This window comes from Neovison vison, chromosome 13 (assembly GCF_020171115.1).
Source record: "Neovison vison isolate M4711 chromosome 13, ASM_NN_V1, whole genome shotgun sequence".
Classification (NCBI taxonomy): Eukaryota; Metazoa; Chordata; class Mammalia; order Carnivora; family Mustelidae; genus Neogale; species Neogale vison.
In genome coordinates this window covers 60,550,130-60,566,874 of record NC_058103.1, presented here as the reverse complement: position 1 = coordinate 60,566,874, position 16,745 = coordinate 60,550,130, and the positions used below count along the sequence as shown (strand labels likewise).

General features: G+C 34.1%; 1 protein-coding gene across 4 annotated transcripts in view; it reads left to right on the top strand.

Moving 5' to 3' along the window:
* The window catches only part of MIPOL1 (mirror-image polydactyly 1), a 314,898-nt gene that overhangs the window by 37,483 nt on the left and 260,670 nt on the right, over positions 1–16,745 (top strand). Inside the window, exons 1-4 of one of the 4 annotated variants that reach the window (XM_044231951.1) lie at positions 9,459–10,234; positions 11,173–11,267; positions 15,839–15,977; positions 16,559–16,637. In XM_044231951.1, coding sequence (XP_044087886.1) covers positions 16,619–16,637 — 19 coding nt within the window. In that variant the 5' untranslated portion in view covers positions 9,459–10,234; positions 11,173–11,267; positions 15,839–15,977; positions 16,559–16,618. Of the gene's footprint in view, positions 1–2,042; positions 2,081–9,458; positions 10,239–11,172; positions 11,268–15,838; positions 15,978–16,558; positions 16,638–16,745 lie in introns of those variants that run through there. The other 3 variants (XM_044231950.1, XM_044231952.1, XM_044231953.1) reach the window with 3 other exon arrangements.

Here is a 16,745-nt window from a genome sequence, read left to right as displayed (position 1 = left end):
CCATCCCCACTCCACTCTTGAATAATCTCTCTCTAAATGTTTAAAAAAAGAGTCTACTTTTAGATCTGTGATCTAGCTCAGATTAAGTTTTTAGTACAGTATGAAGTAGGGACTGAAGTAATTTCTTCTGTCCGGATATCCACTTGATTCTGCATCATTTACTGAAAAGATTAGCTTTTTCTCACTACTGTGGATTATTTGCTATAAATCAGGTATGTGTATAAGTGTTTGTGTGTGTGTGTGTGCAGGTACGTGTTGTTGTGTGTGGTGAGGGTCTGTTTTGTTTCTGTATTCTGTTCCACTCAATTATTCCTTATTCTTGCACCAGTATCACACTCTCTTAATTACTTGACTTAATAGAAATAAAAGCATATGTACTGGGAAGAAAAACAAAAAATGTCTTTATTAGCAAATAACATAATCATACATGCAGCACATCCTGAAGCCTCTACACTAAGATGAGCAGAGTTTATAAGTGAATTTGGTGAGATTGTAAGATTCAAGTCCAATACAAAAATCAGTTGTATTTCTGTATATAGCAAAGAACATTGAAAAGGTGAAATAAAACAATTACATTTATAGTAGCGTCATAAAGCATTAAATACTGGGGTTAAACTTTACAAAATATGTGCAAGACCTTTATACTGAAAATTGTAAAGCATTGCTGAGAGAAATTAAAGACGACATGAATAAAGAAGTGTGCCATATTCATGGATTAGATGATTAAACTTTTAATTCCTTCTTAATTCATTTATCTCCATCAAAAATTCCATCCTGCTCTTTAGAAAGAAATTTACAAACCAATTCCAATGTTTACATGAAAATGCTCAGGGCCTAGCCAAGTAATACTTTAAAAGAATAACGAAGTTGTAGGACTTACACTACCTACTTTCAAGACTTACTGCAAATCTCATGTAATGAAGGTAGTTTGGTATTAGTAAAAGGTTAGACATGGAATACTAAAAGAGCCCAAAGATATACCCACACATATATAGTCAACTGATTTTCAAATAGGTGCTAACGTAACTTGATGGAGAAAAGAAAGTCTTTTCAAATGGTACTGGAATAACAGGAAAAAAGTGAACTTTGATCTTTGCCTTACGACTCTACAAAATTTGAAATAAATTGTTGATCTAAATATAAAGCCTATAAGTATAGAATTTATAGGAGAAAACAGAAAAGAAAATAGCTGTCAATCTTAGAGTTGGTAAATATTTCTTAGACCATAAAAAATGTTAAGCTCGAAAGAAGAAAGATGACAAATTGGACTTTATTAAGATAAAAATATTTCCCCATATGATACCATTAACTAAAATGAACAGACAAGCCACACGCTGGAAGAAAATATTTACAATACATATATCTGGCAGAGGACTTGTTTTCAGACTGGTAAGTGGTAAGAATTCTTACCACTTAGTTAAGCCTCTGCCTTCGGCTCAGGTCATGATCTCAGAGTCATAGGATGGAGCCCCACATTGGGCTCCCTGCAGGGAGCCTGCTTCCCCGCCCCCCCCCCCCCCCCCCCGCCTGCCTCTCTGCCTACTTGTGATCTCTGTCAAATAAATAAATAAAATCTTTAAAAAAAAAATGAGCAAAAGAAAAGAGTTAAACAAATGCTTCACATGAAAAGATGTATGAATGACCAATCAATACACATTTGAAATGATGCATATCATCATTAAACAAGTTATGCAGATTAAAATCATAGGCTATAACTGCATCTGCAAGAAAATGACTAAAATCAAGAAGACTGAAATAAGGCATGGGGTGTAATATACAGCATGGTGACTGTAGTTAATAATACTGTATTGTATATTTGAAAGTTACAAAGATTAGATCTTAGAAGTTCTCATCACAGCAAGAAAAAATTTTATAACTACTTTTGGTGATGGGTGTTAACTAGGCATTGTGATCATTTAATGATATACACAAACATCAAATTATTATATTGTATACCTGAAACTAATATAATTTTATATGTCAATTATATCTCAAAAAAAAACTGGTTAAACAAAACACATTCTCTTTTTTGTCTTTTCCAGGTTGTTCCATATCAGCTACAATGAATAATAAAAGATATGTATGTATATAAATTTACATATTTATATTTGTTGAAAGTTTGTCCATACTAAATGTTAGACTGTGGAGCATCTGGAATTCTCACACACAGCTGGTAGATGTGTAAAATACTTAACCACTTTAGGAAACAGTTTGGCTATTTCTTTCAAAGTTAGTAGGATCCAACAATTCCACTCTTGATATTTATCCAAGAGAATTCGAAAACCTATGTCTATAAGAAGGTTTGTACCAGCATATTACTATTTTATTCATAATGGCCAGCAATTAGAAACAACCCAAGTATCAGTTTATAGGTGAATGGATAAACAAATTACAGTATGTTCACACAGTACAATAAAATATTACTGAGCAATAGAAAGGAACTACTGTTTTATACAACATGAATCTCAAAAATTTGTGCTAAGTGAAATTATTCAGATACAGAAGAGTATTGTTAGGGGCTCAGCTGAGCTGGAGAAAGCTGATTGGCTCAGTGTCAGAGTTGCAGTTTAAAACAATAGGCCAAAATGAAATTAACTGTCTAGTCTTTGATCACTTCTCTGATAGTATAAGCAAGAGACTAATGAAGAAAGCACTCAGGACACCTGGGTGGCTCAGTCGGTTAAACATCTGCCTTCGGCTCAGGTCACGATCCCAGGATCCTGGGATCAAGTCCTACATTAGGCTCCTTGCCCAGTGGGAAGCCTGCCTCTCCCTCTCCCTGCTACTCCTCCTGCTTGTGTGCTCGTGCTCTCTCTCTCTCTCTCTGACAAATAAACAAATAAAATCTTTTTAAAAAAATGGAGAAAGTACTAACCTCCTCATTATTCCATTTTTTCCATGGAATGATGCACCCGTTTGAGGGTCAGATGGACCAGCACAGACATGGGGATCATCTCACTGCCTAGGGAGACCCGAAAGAAAAGCTCCTGTACTTTTATGGGCCCAGGTTGGCCAGTGGGAGATTCAGGGAGTGGAGGTGGGGCACAGGGAAAAAGGAAAGAGTGAAAGACTAGAAGTGGAAAAGTACTGTTCTGTAAGCCAAAGTGGAGAGAAGCATCCTCTCTCCCTAGCCCTAGGGAGGTCTCCTGAGGGAGGGTCCGAATAAAGACTCTGAATGACTCTGAATAAAGACTTTCTGAATGACTCGAGATGCAGGTGTGCCTAGGAGCATGGCCGGCCACAGCTGACTGAGTTCTTGACTGCAACTCCCTTCGGATTCTACAGTGCGTTGGTGGTGCAAAGTTTCCTGTGGGGAGAGCAGCTTCTTCCTGTGAGGCCTGCCAGATGAGGGCTTTGTAATTGCCTGTTGGGTTGGGTTTACAAAATCACACACTGGTTTTTGGCCAGGAGCTAGACTCCTCAAGTATTCATTGTATGAGCCAATTTATACAAAACTCTGGAAGTTGCATCTAATTTATATAGTAAAGGAACACACATTAGTGGTTGCCTGGGATTGAGGAGTGGGGTAGATTGCAAAGGGGCATAAGGTAACTTTTTAATAGGGTTTATTGTTACACCATTGTAGACAGTTGTCAAAACACACTTAAAGCCACTTAAAGTAGCTGCAATTTTTGTTTTTGTTTTTATTTATTTATTTATTTATTGTTTTGTTGTGTTTTATTTATTTATTTTATTTATTTATTTGAAAGACAGAGATCACAAGTAGGCAGAGAGGCAGGCTGAGAAAGAGTGAGAGGGAAGCAGGCTCCCTGCTGAGCAGAGAACTCGATGCGGTGCTCGATCCCAGGACCCAGGATCATGACCTGAGTTGAAGGCATAGGCTTTAACCCACTGAGCCACCCAGGCACCCCTAAAGTAGCTGCAGTTTTGCATGATGCAAATTATATCTCAAATTTTATTTTAAAAGTAAAAAAAGAAACTTTAAAAATGGTTTAGTTGATTCCAGAGTGTACTGGTGAAAATATTTATATGTTTACTCTTACTCATGATTTTTAACTATAAATTAGGAATAGGACTAGAGTGTAACTAAAATGTGAAACTATATGGGTTGGGTCAGGGTATGTTATAAGCATGATTTTATCCAGGAAGCTGAAAAGAAAGTGATAACACAAAGAGTCTTGACGACTCTCTGAGATATGTTTGTTTGTTTAAAGATTTTATTTATTTGACAGACAGAGATCACAAGTAGGCAGAGAGGCAGGCAGACAGAGAGAGAGGAGGAAGCAGGCTCCCTGCAGAGCAGAGAGCCCGACATGGGGCTCGATCCCAGGACCCTGGGATCATGACCCGAGCCAAAGGCAGAGGCTTTAACCCACTGAGCCACCCAGGTGCCCCTGAGATATGTTTTTTTATTAAACTGATGTTCTTTTTATACTTAGTTCACGGTGCATTACTGTGTTTTAAAACTTTGTCATACAGTGTCATGAAGCAATAAAACTCTTGTGTCTTAAAAATATGCCATTGTTTTTTATACTATAGTAAAATGTACATAGGATTTTAACCATTTCTAGTGGGTAGTTCAGTGTCATTAAGTGCATTCACATTGTTATGGAACTGTCACTCCTATGCATCTCCAGAGTGTTTTATTTGCTTTTTACTTAAAGAATCTAATTTCTCTAAGGTTTGTTATGAAGTCTTTTGTTCAATTCTTTTGAAATATACTTCCATATTTCTGTGTAACATGTTTATTTGAATCTCTTCAGATGCCTGGAATTTTCTTAATACTGTCAACTTTGAATGAATTCCTTCATGTCCGGTATTTCCGTCACTGTGACCTTATGTAGTCTTTTTATCTCTTTCCTGAGATGGACCTCTGTTTTCTAAAATCAGGGTCTGCTTCATTCATGTTTTACTCCCTTGTTTTGGTGGAGCACAGTCACTACCAGCTTCCTAGGAAGGAAAGTAAAGGTAGGGTGAGGTGATGTTTGCTTTTTGAGTTCTACTCATTTCTGTTTCTATGAAGAAATACTTTAGGGGCACCTGGGTGGCTCAGTTGGTTAAGTATCTGCCCTTGGCTCAGGTCATGATCCCAGGGTGTTGGGATCGAGGCCCGCATTGGGCTTCCTGCTCAGCTAGGGGAGTCTGCTTCTCCTTCTGCCTCTGCTCCTCCCCCTCCACTCATGCTCTGCTCTTGCTTTCTCTTTCTCAAATAAATAAATAAAAATATTTTTTAAAAAATACCTTATAGGGCGCCTGGGTGGCTCAGTGGGTTAAGCCTCTGCCTTCGGCTCAGATCATGATCTCAGCGTCCTGAGATCGAGCTCCACGTTGGGCTCACTGCTCGGCAGAGAGCCTGCTTCCTGCCTCTCTGCCTACTTGTGGTCTCTCTCTGTCAAATAAATAAATAAAATCTTTTTTAAAAAAGGGAAACATTAAAAATAAATAAATAAATAAATAAATATACTTTATAAACTTTGCTAATACACATTTTTCCTGTATTTGAGCCTGAGTATTATATGCGCTTGGCCAGAACTAAGACTGCAGACTGCTACATGCACTCAGCCTTTAAATGTGGCATTGCATTCTGCCGTTTATTTTGATCTTTAGCAAACAGTTTTGATCAAGTTGGTAATAAGAGATGTGCAGCTAATAATGCTGGACTGTTAAAAAATGGAGAAATAGTATCATGCTGTATGTTAACAAGCAATTATATTGGTGATTCCAGTGCCTTCATGTAAAAGTTGAGGAAAAGGAAGGGTAAGGATCAGCAGGCTTAACATTATTAAACATTATGAAGGGTATATATGTATCACTCTGATTTGTAAATAACAAAACAAGGTAGGTTTGCCATAATTTCAGGGATTTGAAGAAAACAAAAGATCATTGCCAAATACGGTGTTGGGAATGCATCTCTATAGGAATTACCTGATACTGATACTGTGTAATTCTGATTCAGTTTTTCTTTTCCAGGGACACATTATCTACTAATTTGAGTAAAATTATTTTGCTTTTCCTTTCTTTTTTCTGTTCTCCCCTTCTCTAACCCTTATTAGACATATGTTAGAGCTTTTTATCTTATCTTCCATGGTTCTTCTTTCTCCTATTTCCAACTCTATTACTCTGTGCTGCATTCTAGGAAGTTTCTTCCCTTTTGCCACCAAGTCATTAATTTTCATTTCCAGTGTTTTCCATTTTCACTTTATCTATCATTTCAACTTTAATGAACATATTTCTCATTTCTATGATTTCTTCTTGGTCCTTTTTTATGTCTATCCATGCTTATTCAGTAACTGCCCGCTCATATTTAATAGCTGTATTGCTTTATCTGGTGCTTTAAAAATTATACCTATTTTGAAGATTGATTTCAGATTGCTTTGTTTTCTCGAATTCAAGTGTGAATCCCCCCTCCCTTTTTGTATGTCTGTACTATTTTTTCTTTTTTTTTTTCCCCTTCTTTTTTTAAAGATTTTATTTATTTATTTGACAGACAGAGATTACAAGTAGGCAGAGAGGCAGGCAGAGAGAGAGGAGGAAGCAAGCTCCCTGCCGAGCAGAGGACCCAGGACCCTGGGATCACAACCTGAGCCGAAGGTAGAGGCTTTAACCCACTGAGCCACCCAGGTGCCCCTGTACTATTTTTTCTTAACAACAGATTCTTTTGTGTATTTCATAGTTTTTTTTTTTTTTTTAATGGCTGTAAGCTTATTTTCAGAAGATTTTATCTTATAAATGAATCTAGATCATGACCTACTTTTTTTTTCCTTTTAAATTTCTGCCTGGACTATATGATGTCAAGTTGTTAGGTTAGTTACTTGGTTTTAAGTGCAGATTTGGATTCCTTACCCACCTAGGTGAAGGCTTTTGGTTTTGATCTTGGGTAGTTAGTTAACTTTTTCACCCAGTTTGGCAGGTGCCTTGTGTCTGGCTAAGGTATTGAGCAGGTGGTTGGAGATTATCTGATTGCTATTTATGGAAGGGGAAAGTCGTTTTAGTTGGACTTTAGCCTTTAAGCCAATTTGGTCTCAACATTTTCATGGACTACTTGGCTTCAAGTCCTACTCTAATTTATGGTTTGATTTTGACGTGTGAAATGTTTATCTTTCTTCCTTTTGAGCTCATCTGTGGTTTAACATATTTATTTAAAAATAGTTTAGTCATAGGGCGCCTGGGTGGCTCAGTTGGTTAAGCGTCTGACTCTTGGTTTTTTGCTTAGGCCATGATCTCAGGGTTGTGAGATCAAGCCCCATGTCCAGCTCCATGCCAGGCGTGGAGCCTGCTTAAGAAACTCTCTATCCACCCCCAGTCATTTTGAGACATGGTGTTATAGTCATTTTCTCTATTTCTGCTTATGAGTCGTCTGTATAAGTCACCTTCTTTGTTGCCTTTACAAAGAAATATGACTATTCTACAAATGGGAAACATCCCCAGGAATAGAAATAAATATTCTGTAAAGTAAAACTAGAGAAAATTTCAAATTTATATAATTATGACTTTAGCAAATCATAAACTTGGTTACTTATATTGCAAGTCAGTAAGTAGCAGTAGCTAACTAGGATGTTGCTTCAGGGTATGGCAGATGGCCTGTAAGTAGCTTGGTGAGGAAAATGTTTGCTAAAGGTGACAGAGTGTACCTACCCTATTTCCCATATGCACTAGGTCATTGGTAACATAAGGTCTTAACTTCAGGAAGTTGTTAAATTTAAGGTCAGGTAGTAATTCCAAAGCATTTTAATAAATAAAGTACATATCCCTTAGCTGATAATATTTTCTTTTCAGTTCCTGCATACTGAGATGAAATTTGTAGGCTTTTCTCTAGATAACATGCAATATAGAATATGGGGTGTGAGTATATATGTTTGTGAAAAATGTGCAGTATCTGTTGCATGATATAGTGTATGCATATATATCAGGCATGAGATTGATGGGGTTTTGATAACACTTATATAAAATGAAATACTTATTGCTGATCCTGTGAAAGATTATTTAATGGCTTTTGCTAGCAAGTAAAAAATGCTGTATATTCTCTTTTGTATTATGAATGTATGTTTTAAACTGCTATGCTACAAGTGTAGAGAAGCAATGAACTCCTATGTACGCACTACACAACTTCAACAGTTGTCCTTGTTGATTTACATTCATCTTGTTCCATCTTATTCTTCCTGTCTTATGAATCCTGCTCCCATTGCTCCCCCGTCTCTACCTTCCCTACTCCCACCCCAAGATGATACATACGAGTTTGTGTTCCACACTTTCACTAGTAGGCTTATGTTTGATTGTTGTTTTGTAATACTTTGAATATTTTTGGCAGTTTTGGGATTCTCTTCATTTTCTTCTCAGTTTATAAAAGTTTTTATGTAATGGTGTAAAATATCAAATTATTTATGTAACTATTTTTTAGTAATCAACATATTGTAGAGATGCATTTTTCTTGAAAGAAGTGGAAGTCTTACATTTTAAAATGTAAGATCATCAGTGGTTTTTGAAAAAAAGTCCTCTTTTTTTTTTAAAGATCTTATTTATTTATTTGATAAAGATCACAAGTAGGCCGAGAGGCAGGCAGAGAGAGAAGAGGAAGCAGGCTCCTTGCTGAGCAGAGAGCCCAATGCGAGGCTCGATCCTAGGACCCTGGGATCATGACCTGAGCTGAAGGCAGAGGCTTTAACCCACTGAGCCACCCAGGCGCCCCCTTGAAAACTGTCTTTAAAATTTTAAATCACACTGCTTAATTTATTTAATGGTTTAGACCATTGTACAACTGTATTACTATTAATTTTGTAGTAATATTTTTAATTCAGTTGAATTGCCGTTTGGGATTTTTTTTTAAAATGTGTTTTCTAAAACAGATAGTGAACGTGGACTTCTGATCCTAAGAAACTTTTTTTTTTTTTAACGATTTTATTTATTTATTTGACAGAGAAAGATTACAAGTAGGCAGAGAGGCAGGCAGAGAGAGAGAGGAAGAAGCAGGCTCCCTGCCGAGCAGAGAGCCGGATGCGGGACTCGATCCCAGGACCCTGAGATCATGACCTGAGCCTAACCACTGAGCCACCCAGGCGCCCCCTAAGAAACTATAGTATGGTGAAGAAAAGAGATAATGCAATACTTACATATAATTTATAGTGGAAATTATAATTTTAAATGGAAGAAGAACAAAAGTGTTTTTTTGTTTGTTTTTTTTTTTTTTAAAGATTTTATTTATTTATTTGACAGAGATCACAAGTAGGCAGAGAGGCAGAGAGGAGGAAGCAGGCTCTCCGCGGAGCAGACAGCCCGATGCGGGGCTCAATCCCAGGACCCCGGGATCATGACCTGAGCCGAAGGCAGAGGCTTTAACCCACTGAGCCACCCAGGCGCCCCCAAAAGTGTTTCTTGAAGGAAATTGCTACATATAGTTTGGCTTATTTTTTTCTTTTCATGCTGTATTTTTATTTTATGTGTATTTATGTGTTTTTATGTATTTTATTTATATATTATATATTTTATTTATGTATTTTATGTGTATTTATTATTTTAACTATGGAATATCTATTTTAGGACCATAGTTTTATCATTAATGAAAACATTTAGTAAGAATGACTCTTAAGAAATTACCTGAGCTTTGAGGCGCCTCTGTCAAATAAATAAATAAAAATCTTTAAAAAAAAAAAAAAAGAAAGAAATTACCTGAGCTTTTGCAGTTGTGCAAAAGGAAGCTGTGATTTCCTAGATATTGAACAAGAAGTTAGAGCTCTAAGCCTAACGTTTATTTTACTATTTAAAGATTCTGTCCTAGTAATTGTATTTTGCAGCCTAGAAGTCTTTAACATCCCAATTTAAAAAAGCAAAATGCACAGTTTGCATGCAGCACTGTCCACTGAGAAAGATTAGGTAGTATAATTTTAGCAAATGGAGTAAACATTTACTAATTATACAATGTGTGAATTGCTCTTAAGTGTTCAAAACACCAGAGTACAACTGTTGTTATTGAAATATGTTGATTCTCATATGTGTGCCTCTATTTGTTAATGTCTTAGTACAAATTATTAAATAGCTTTTTGATACAATCTGTTAGTAATCATTATGATTCCTAATGAATTAATTAAGAGTTTATGTGGTTACTTTTACTTTATTTTAGAAAGACATTTTCTGATAGCTGTTATTTCATTTGATTTCAAGGGGGCTGCTCTTACCAGTTGTCATTGTGGATTGATTTAACTTGCTCTTATACTTTTTACCTTTGATATGCCAAGAACTTCAATTGGTTGTGTGGAAATGGAAGCCTTTGTGTGAAGCAGTAGGTAATTGCATCAGAATTTGGCACCCACATGAATCTTATGAAAACAAGCTGTTTGTTCCCTAGAGAAACTATTCTATAAGCTGACTTTGTTTTTATATTCTGTTCTGTGCTAGATTAAGTTTAGTTTAGCCTAGGGCAAAACGTTTCAGGATATTTTAGAAAATCCTAGATGTGATTAGCTCTCTGAAAATAATACTAGTTTTTAAGTTTTGCTTTTTAAAAATGTATCAGTAGGCTATGCAATGCCATTTCTATTATCAAAGTGTCATTTGTAACTGGCACTGAGAATAATCGCAGTGTTCCAAGTGGTATATTGTTTTGCCCTCCAAGTTTCAAAAATGTGAGAGCCCTATTTTTTATTTTATTTTAATTTTATTTGAGAGCCATTATTTAAGCCAAATAGTTATTTCTTCTTAATTTGATGTCCTTCTGTGATCTTCAATGATGAGGAGTAATTGTAATTTCTTGATTACTAAAGCATTTAACATGGGGGAACTATGTGAAACAAACATATAATATTCATAATATAGAAAATGTTATTTTTATTATAAACTTTTAAACTTTAAAATCCTGAACACTGTTCACCTAACTCTTAGAAACTCATTTATTTTAAACTTTTCCAAAAAATTCCTGTATTAAATTTTAACTTTTCACTTAAACCAAGTAAGCAACCATAATAAAGTATAATTATAAAAGATTAATTAGCCAATAATAATTTTTTCAAAGTTTCAAGGGAGTCATAAGGATTATGTCCTTTATTCATTTGAGATCTCTCAGGAGTAATAGGTACAAATAGTTTCAAAGTTTCTTGTTTAATTCAAAGGTTATTAATAAATATTTACTAAGTTAAAAATAATACATGCACATATTAAAAACATCAAATTATACAGATAGATATTAAATGAAATAAAATACTTCTTTCTCTCATTCCTCAGTCTCCGCACCTCAACTCTTAGGTCCTTCTTTTAGAGTAACCACTGGTAATAACTTCCTATTTGTTTGCTATGCCCATTCAAGCATGTATGCATATGTAAGTATGATTTTACAATTCTCTCTATTTCACTGTATTTATGTTTATGCCTGCATTATTTTGGCTAAAGACATATTTTGGGTAGCATAGTTATTTGTCCTACTCATCATTTTATAGCTATCTCCTAGAATAATGTCTGACACATAATATATTAGTGCTTAACAAATGCTTGTTGAAAGAATCTTCCACACATAGTACATGTATTTACATAGTACAGACTTTATAGATTTGTTTTATCATTATACCACATTTTATATTACCAATTTTCTGTTGATGAACATTTATGTTAGGTCTGTTTTCTTCCAGTCAGTGATCCATACATCCATCCATTCATCCATCCGTGCACCTGTTCTGTTCATCACATATATACTGAGTACTTACTGTATGCCACACACCTTGTAGGGAAGCAGATGAAGGAATAATAAATCCTGAGCTCTGCTTGCTTGTAACTAACATAGGCATAGTTGGTTGAGATATGTCAAAAACAATGAAATAAAACCTAAACAAATTAGTTTCATGAAGGCAGTGGCATTGGTAATATGATGAGAAGTTTCTACTTTAGGTAGGATGGCCAGGCAAATAAACAAAGACAGGCAGACTAAAATATGAGAAAAAATAGTTCAAAGAGCTAGAGAGGAGAATTCTAGTCAGAGGAACTAGTAAGTGTAAAAGCTCTGAGGTAAGAATAAGCTTGGTAAGTTCAAGAAACAGAAAGAAATCCAGTATGACTAGAGTATATTTTCTCTTACAAATAAATACTGGTTCAGTGAGTGTCTTTGTACATAAAGATATATTGTACATATTTTTCTAAATCCTCTTAGGGTAAAACTGAGGGATTAAGTAGTATATGCATTTTACATTTTGATAACTGTGGGGTGGGACCTCTTTTCTCTCTTATCCTTTCTCCCTAAACCTCTTCTTACTCTCCCTGGCACTGAAGAGCTTGGGTTGTCTACAGCTTGATAGGGAATGGACTGTGACATGAGGCACAGCAAGTGAAAGGAATTCCTTTTAGAAGAGAATGTGCTGGGAACTGTGAATGTTTGAGAGACTTTTGTCTGATACGATGAAAATCCAGTAGTGAAACATATGCATAAATTGTGTATGTTGAGTTCTGTGATAAAATATTTGGCTCTTAGAAATAACAGGGCTCTCCTTTTGCCTTTTAATGAAATCATTTCAATACAGTCAATACAGAAATCATTTCAATACAGTCAATACAGAAATCATTTCAATACAGAAATTATCTCTACTTTCACAACTAGCAAATAAAAAATTCCAAGTTTTTTCAGTTATTATTGGATACGAGGCAGTATTATAAATGATTTCCTACTTTGACACTATTGGATTCAATTTACAAAAATTTGTGATTAAATTAAAGATGTGTTATGCCATTAACCAAAGTCGGTAAAAAAATCTTTGCTATAATATGGCTTTTGTGGAAGAAGGCAGGAAGGGCTTCTCCTATTTAAAATAAGTTTTTAAAAATCCTGGGTATTGTTACATTGGTGAGTCCCATTTTTAAATAAAATACCTCTCTATCAAAAAGGCATTGTTTTAATTTTAAAGGAGAAATGTGAGAATCACATAATTTTGGGGTCAGATTAGAAATTTTAGACTGTCAAAGAACACATTTTTGTTTCATGAGGTGTTTTGCTGTTGAGTAAACAGGGTCAAGTCACATTTGAGATCATAGAGATGTTTGTTTAAGTTTTTTCAATCTTTATTTTTTTGATAGGCTGAAGTTAGGAAATTCTGGCAGGTACATTCAGATTACCATGTACCTAGAGAGAGAAGGGGGTATGCAGTTTCCTTAATTATGATTTATTTTTCCTCTTTTTTATGTAATAAGACCATTTCCTTTGAAAGTTAGAAAGAACTTGAAGGAATTAGTTTAGGAATCTGTGATGGAAAAGATCTTAACAGATGCCAATGCGGTCTGTTCTATTAAAGATTTTTTAAATCTTTTTTTAACCTAAGTAATTTTTCCCAACAAAACTTATAAATGAACTCTAGTTGGAAATCATTTTTATTGTGCTACTTGAACCTGGTATACATTAGTAATGATAAAGCAGTTAACTTACATTGTTTATGTGGTATGATAAGTTAATATTTTGATTAAGGAGGTTAATTTATCTGGTGTCTACTGTAAAATCATCCAGCTAGTTTTAACAGAAATATATAATTTTTAATTGAGATAAATTCTTGATACCAAACCTTTAAGGTGAGTGTCAGGAAAGGAATTAGTATTTTATTAGTTTCATCTTTTGTCCTAAAATGAATAGAAATATAAAATATGTTGCATGTTTACAGAAATCTTCTATTCCTTTTACAATATGTAGATATATAAGTTGTAATTGTTTGAATCATTAGAACATCTAATTTTTGCTTAACGATATGCAAATTTGCCATTAAATCTGTTTTTTAAGATTTTTCCAGTTTAATGTCTGAATCCAAATTCATAAAGAGTTGGAAAAATGAGATGTCTGAGCTATAGGATTCACAGGGATTTCATATGAAGCCTATTTAATCAAGATAACACTGTTATTAATATTCATAATGTCAGCTGGAACACAAATGACAGACTATGGGGCCTAAAAATTTTACTTGGTGAATTTATTAAAAGTAGCTTAAAAAATTAATGGAATTTAAGTAAAGTTGGTGAATATGAAAATCTTGTGTTAGCAGAAAAAAAATCTCTATTAGAACTTTCTTTAAGACCATTTTGCATTGATGTCTTTTGACAGATTTCATTGGTACTTAAAGAAGAAAGATGCATGAATGGTCATTTAAGAGGATTTAAACACATTGGCACATTAATTTTTACATGAATAATAAGTACTTTCCAAAAGCAATTAACTTACAGTGTACAAGATATGAATTGAAAAATAAGACTGTGACATCAAGGGCAAAGAAAATGTGCTGTACATTTTAAACTTAGTGGCAGGACTTTTTAATATTTTGGTTTATTTTATTTTTATAGTTTAGATAAGATGTGACTTAGAATATGGTTATTTTAACACATTCGAAAATGTATTAGTATAGCAATGATGCTTCCTCCCTCCGCAAAAATATTGGTAGTATTAAACATTACCCTCTGCAGGTATTATTTGCATTTCATAGAGAATTAAGCATTTGTTGTGCTATTGGTAATATCCGAGAATATATTCAATTTTATTGACAGTCAAAGCGATGATTCTGATTGGGTTTGTGATTCAAATACTTATGTGTTAACACAGATTTTTTGATTATAACATAACTTAAATGTATAATAAATGAACTTCTTAGAGTTTAGTGTGAGAAATTTAGCCAAGATCCTTCTGAGTAGTGTATGAATGAATTTGTTCTGAAGTTTAGCCTGCAGAAGTAAAAAATTGGGAATGGTGTTAAGTAAAAGTGGAATGCATTTGATTTTGTGTACCACCTGTTACTCTTTGTTTTCAAATGTGCTTCTAGTGGCATTATACCAGCTCTCCTGTTTTTATTTTATTATTAACGTTCGTTAAAAAAAATTAATTTTAGACCATTATGTATAATTATAATCACACAGTATTTTTGTTTTCTATTTTTCAGAGATTATTTTTCATGAAAATTTTAGTACTTATAAAAACCATAGTTGAGTTATTATCTGCAACAGTCCACTTAAGGTTTACCAATGAGAGAATATAGGCATTCGCCTGGCAGTTCAGACGGATACCAGAAGTTTCACTTGTAGCCTGTCAGTGTTATATATGAGTGATTTTGTTTCATTAGACGTAACAGGAATTGCCTAGTATGTTTTAGGACTCATATTCAGAGTTTGATTAGAAAAAGCATTAATAACCAGAAATGATCACAGTATAAACTGTATGTTAATTTTTCTGTGTAAGGAGTGAAATCAAATTGATTGATATATTCGTTATTATTATTTCTTCTAGTAGCTATTTAAAAGGTAGTAGGTTTTGGGAAGTAGTTTTTGTTTTGTTTTTTGGCTCTGAGATATTCACTTACATGTCCAGGAGAGGGCAGCATTTTACTATCTCAGGCTCATAAAAAAAATTAGCCCTGCTTAGACTGTCAATGTTTCTTGTAATTACTCCCAGTATATTTGTTGCTTGCTTATGAATTAACTTGCATTTATGGAACTAAATCATTTCAATCATTTAATTACACCTGAGGAGCTGAACTATAATTGCTTGCTTCCAACTAGGATCTGATATGGCTTGAGCAGTATTAATTTGGTGTTTACTTTTCTGAGTGCTAAAAGCATTAAAATGATTGTGCAATGGGATTACATTTTACTAATTGCTGGCATTCATTAGCTGGGTAAATGATGAGGAAGAGTGACTGTATATTGCAGAGGGATAAAATTATGGTTTTAAATAGTATATTACTAAGCACATTAAGGCCTGTAAGACATGTTTTAAAATACTCCAGAGGTTATTAAAGACTGTATTTTCTACATGTCTTGCTATATGAATCTCTTATTAAAAGACTGCAATTATTATTAACCTTTTTGGGCAATATGTAGGGAAATGGCTTCATTGACTGGGACATATTTCTTTGATATTAATAACTTCCTATATTTTCAGCTAATCCAAAAGTAAATGAGGAACTTAGAAAAAGATTGCCAACTCCAGATCAACATATTTAGAGAAAATTGGAAAAGGAGAAGCTTACTACAGCTTTATTTGAGGACTTTTTAAAAGAACGCAGAGTTCTAGCTGTGAGGTAAATCAAATTTTATTATTCTTAAAAAGCATGCCAAGGGAAAAAAAAACCCTTGCATAGCCTTTGTCATGTTTATTATGAAAACAAACGCAAGACAAATATCAATAATTCCATAAGAATAATAGTCATTATGTTTAAAAAAATTCAAATAGTAGTCTTAAATTATTTTTACAAGTATAAAATATTTCATTTCAAAATATACATTGTAAATTCAAATCAATAAATTTGAAATTTTTGGTATGAAGTTTATGACATATAGAGTATACATTTTATTTTTCCTAAATTGTTGGAGTTAGAAAAAGCTCAAGTTAGATAAAATAAATGGTTCTCTAACCAAAGGAGCAAGAATGTCTAGAAGCTTAACCTGAACTGTATTTACTAAAATGTAAGTGTGAAAGAAAGAACCTTTTTCTGAGAAAAAAGATTTAATTTCACCTGTTGAAATATACAGTTAATAGTCCCATTATAAATGTTTTAGAAAACCATTTATCCTGTAAATTCTCTGTTAAACAAAGGTAAGGTTTAGGTGTGTTCTGATATATTGTTTTAAGTTTATTTATCTAGAGTTGGCTTTATTTTAGCTTCAAATCTTGGAGCAAAAACCAGAGACATTGCCAGAGCAAACAAGAACAGAAGTACAAATGGAGGACTGGTCAAAAGGTAAGGACTTTTAAGGTATTAATACCAAACCCCAGGTGTTGTGCGAGTTCAAGGCACTGAATGAAGTGTGTTTGTTCTAACCAATATATTAGACGGAGGCAGACAAGC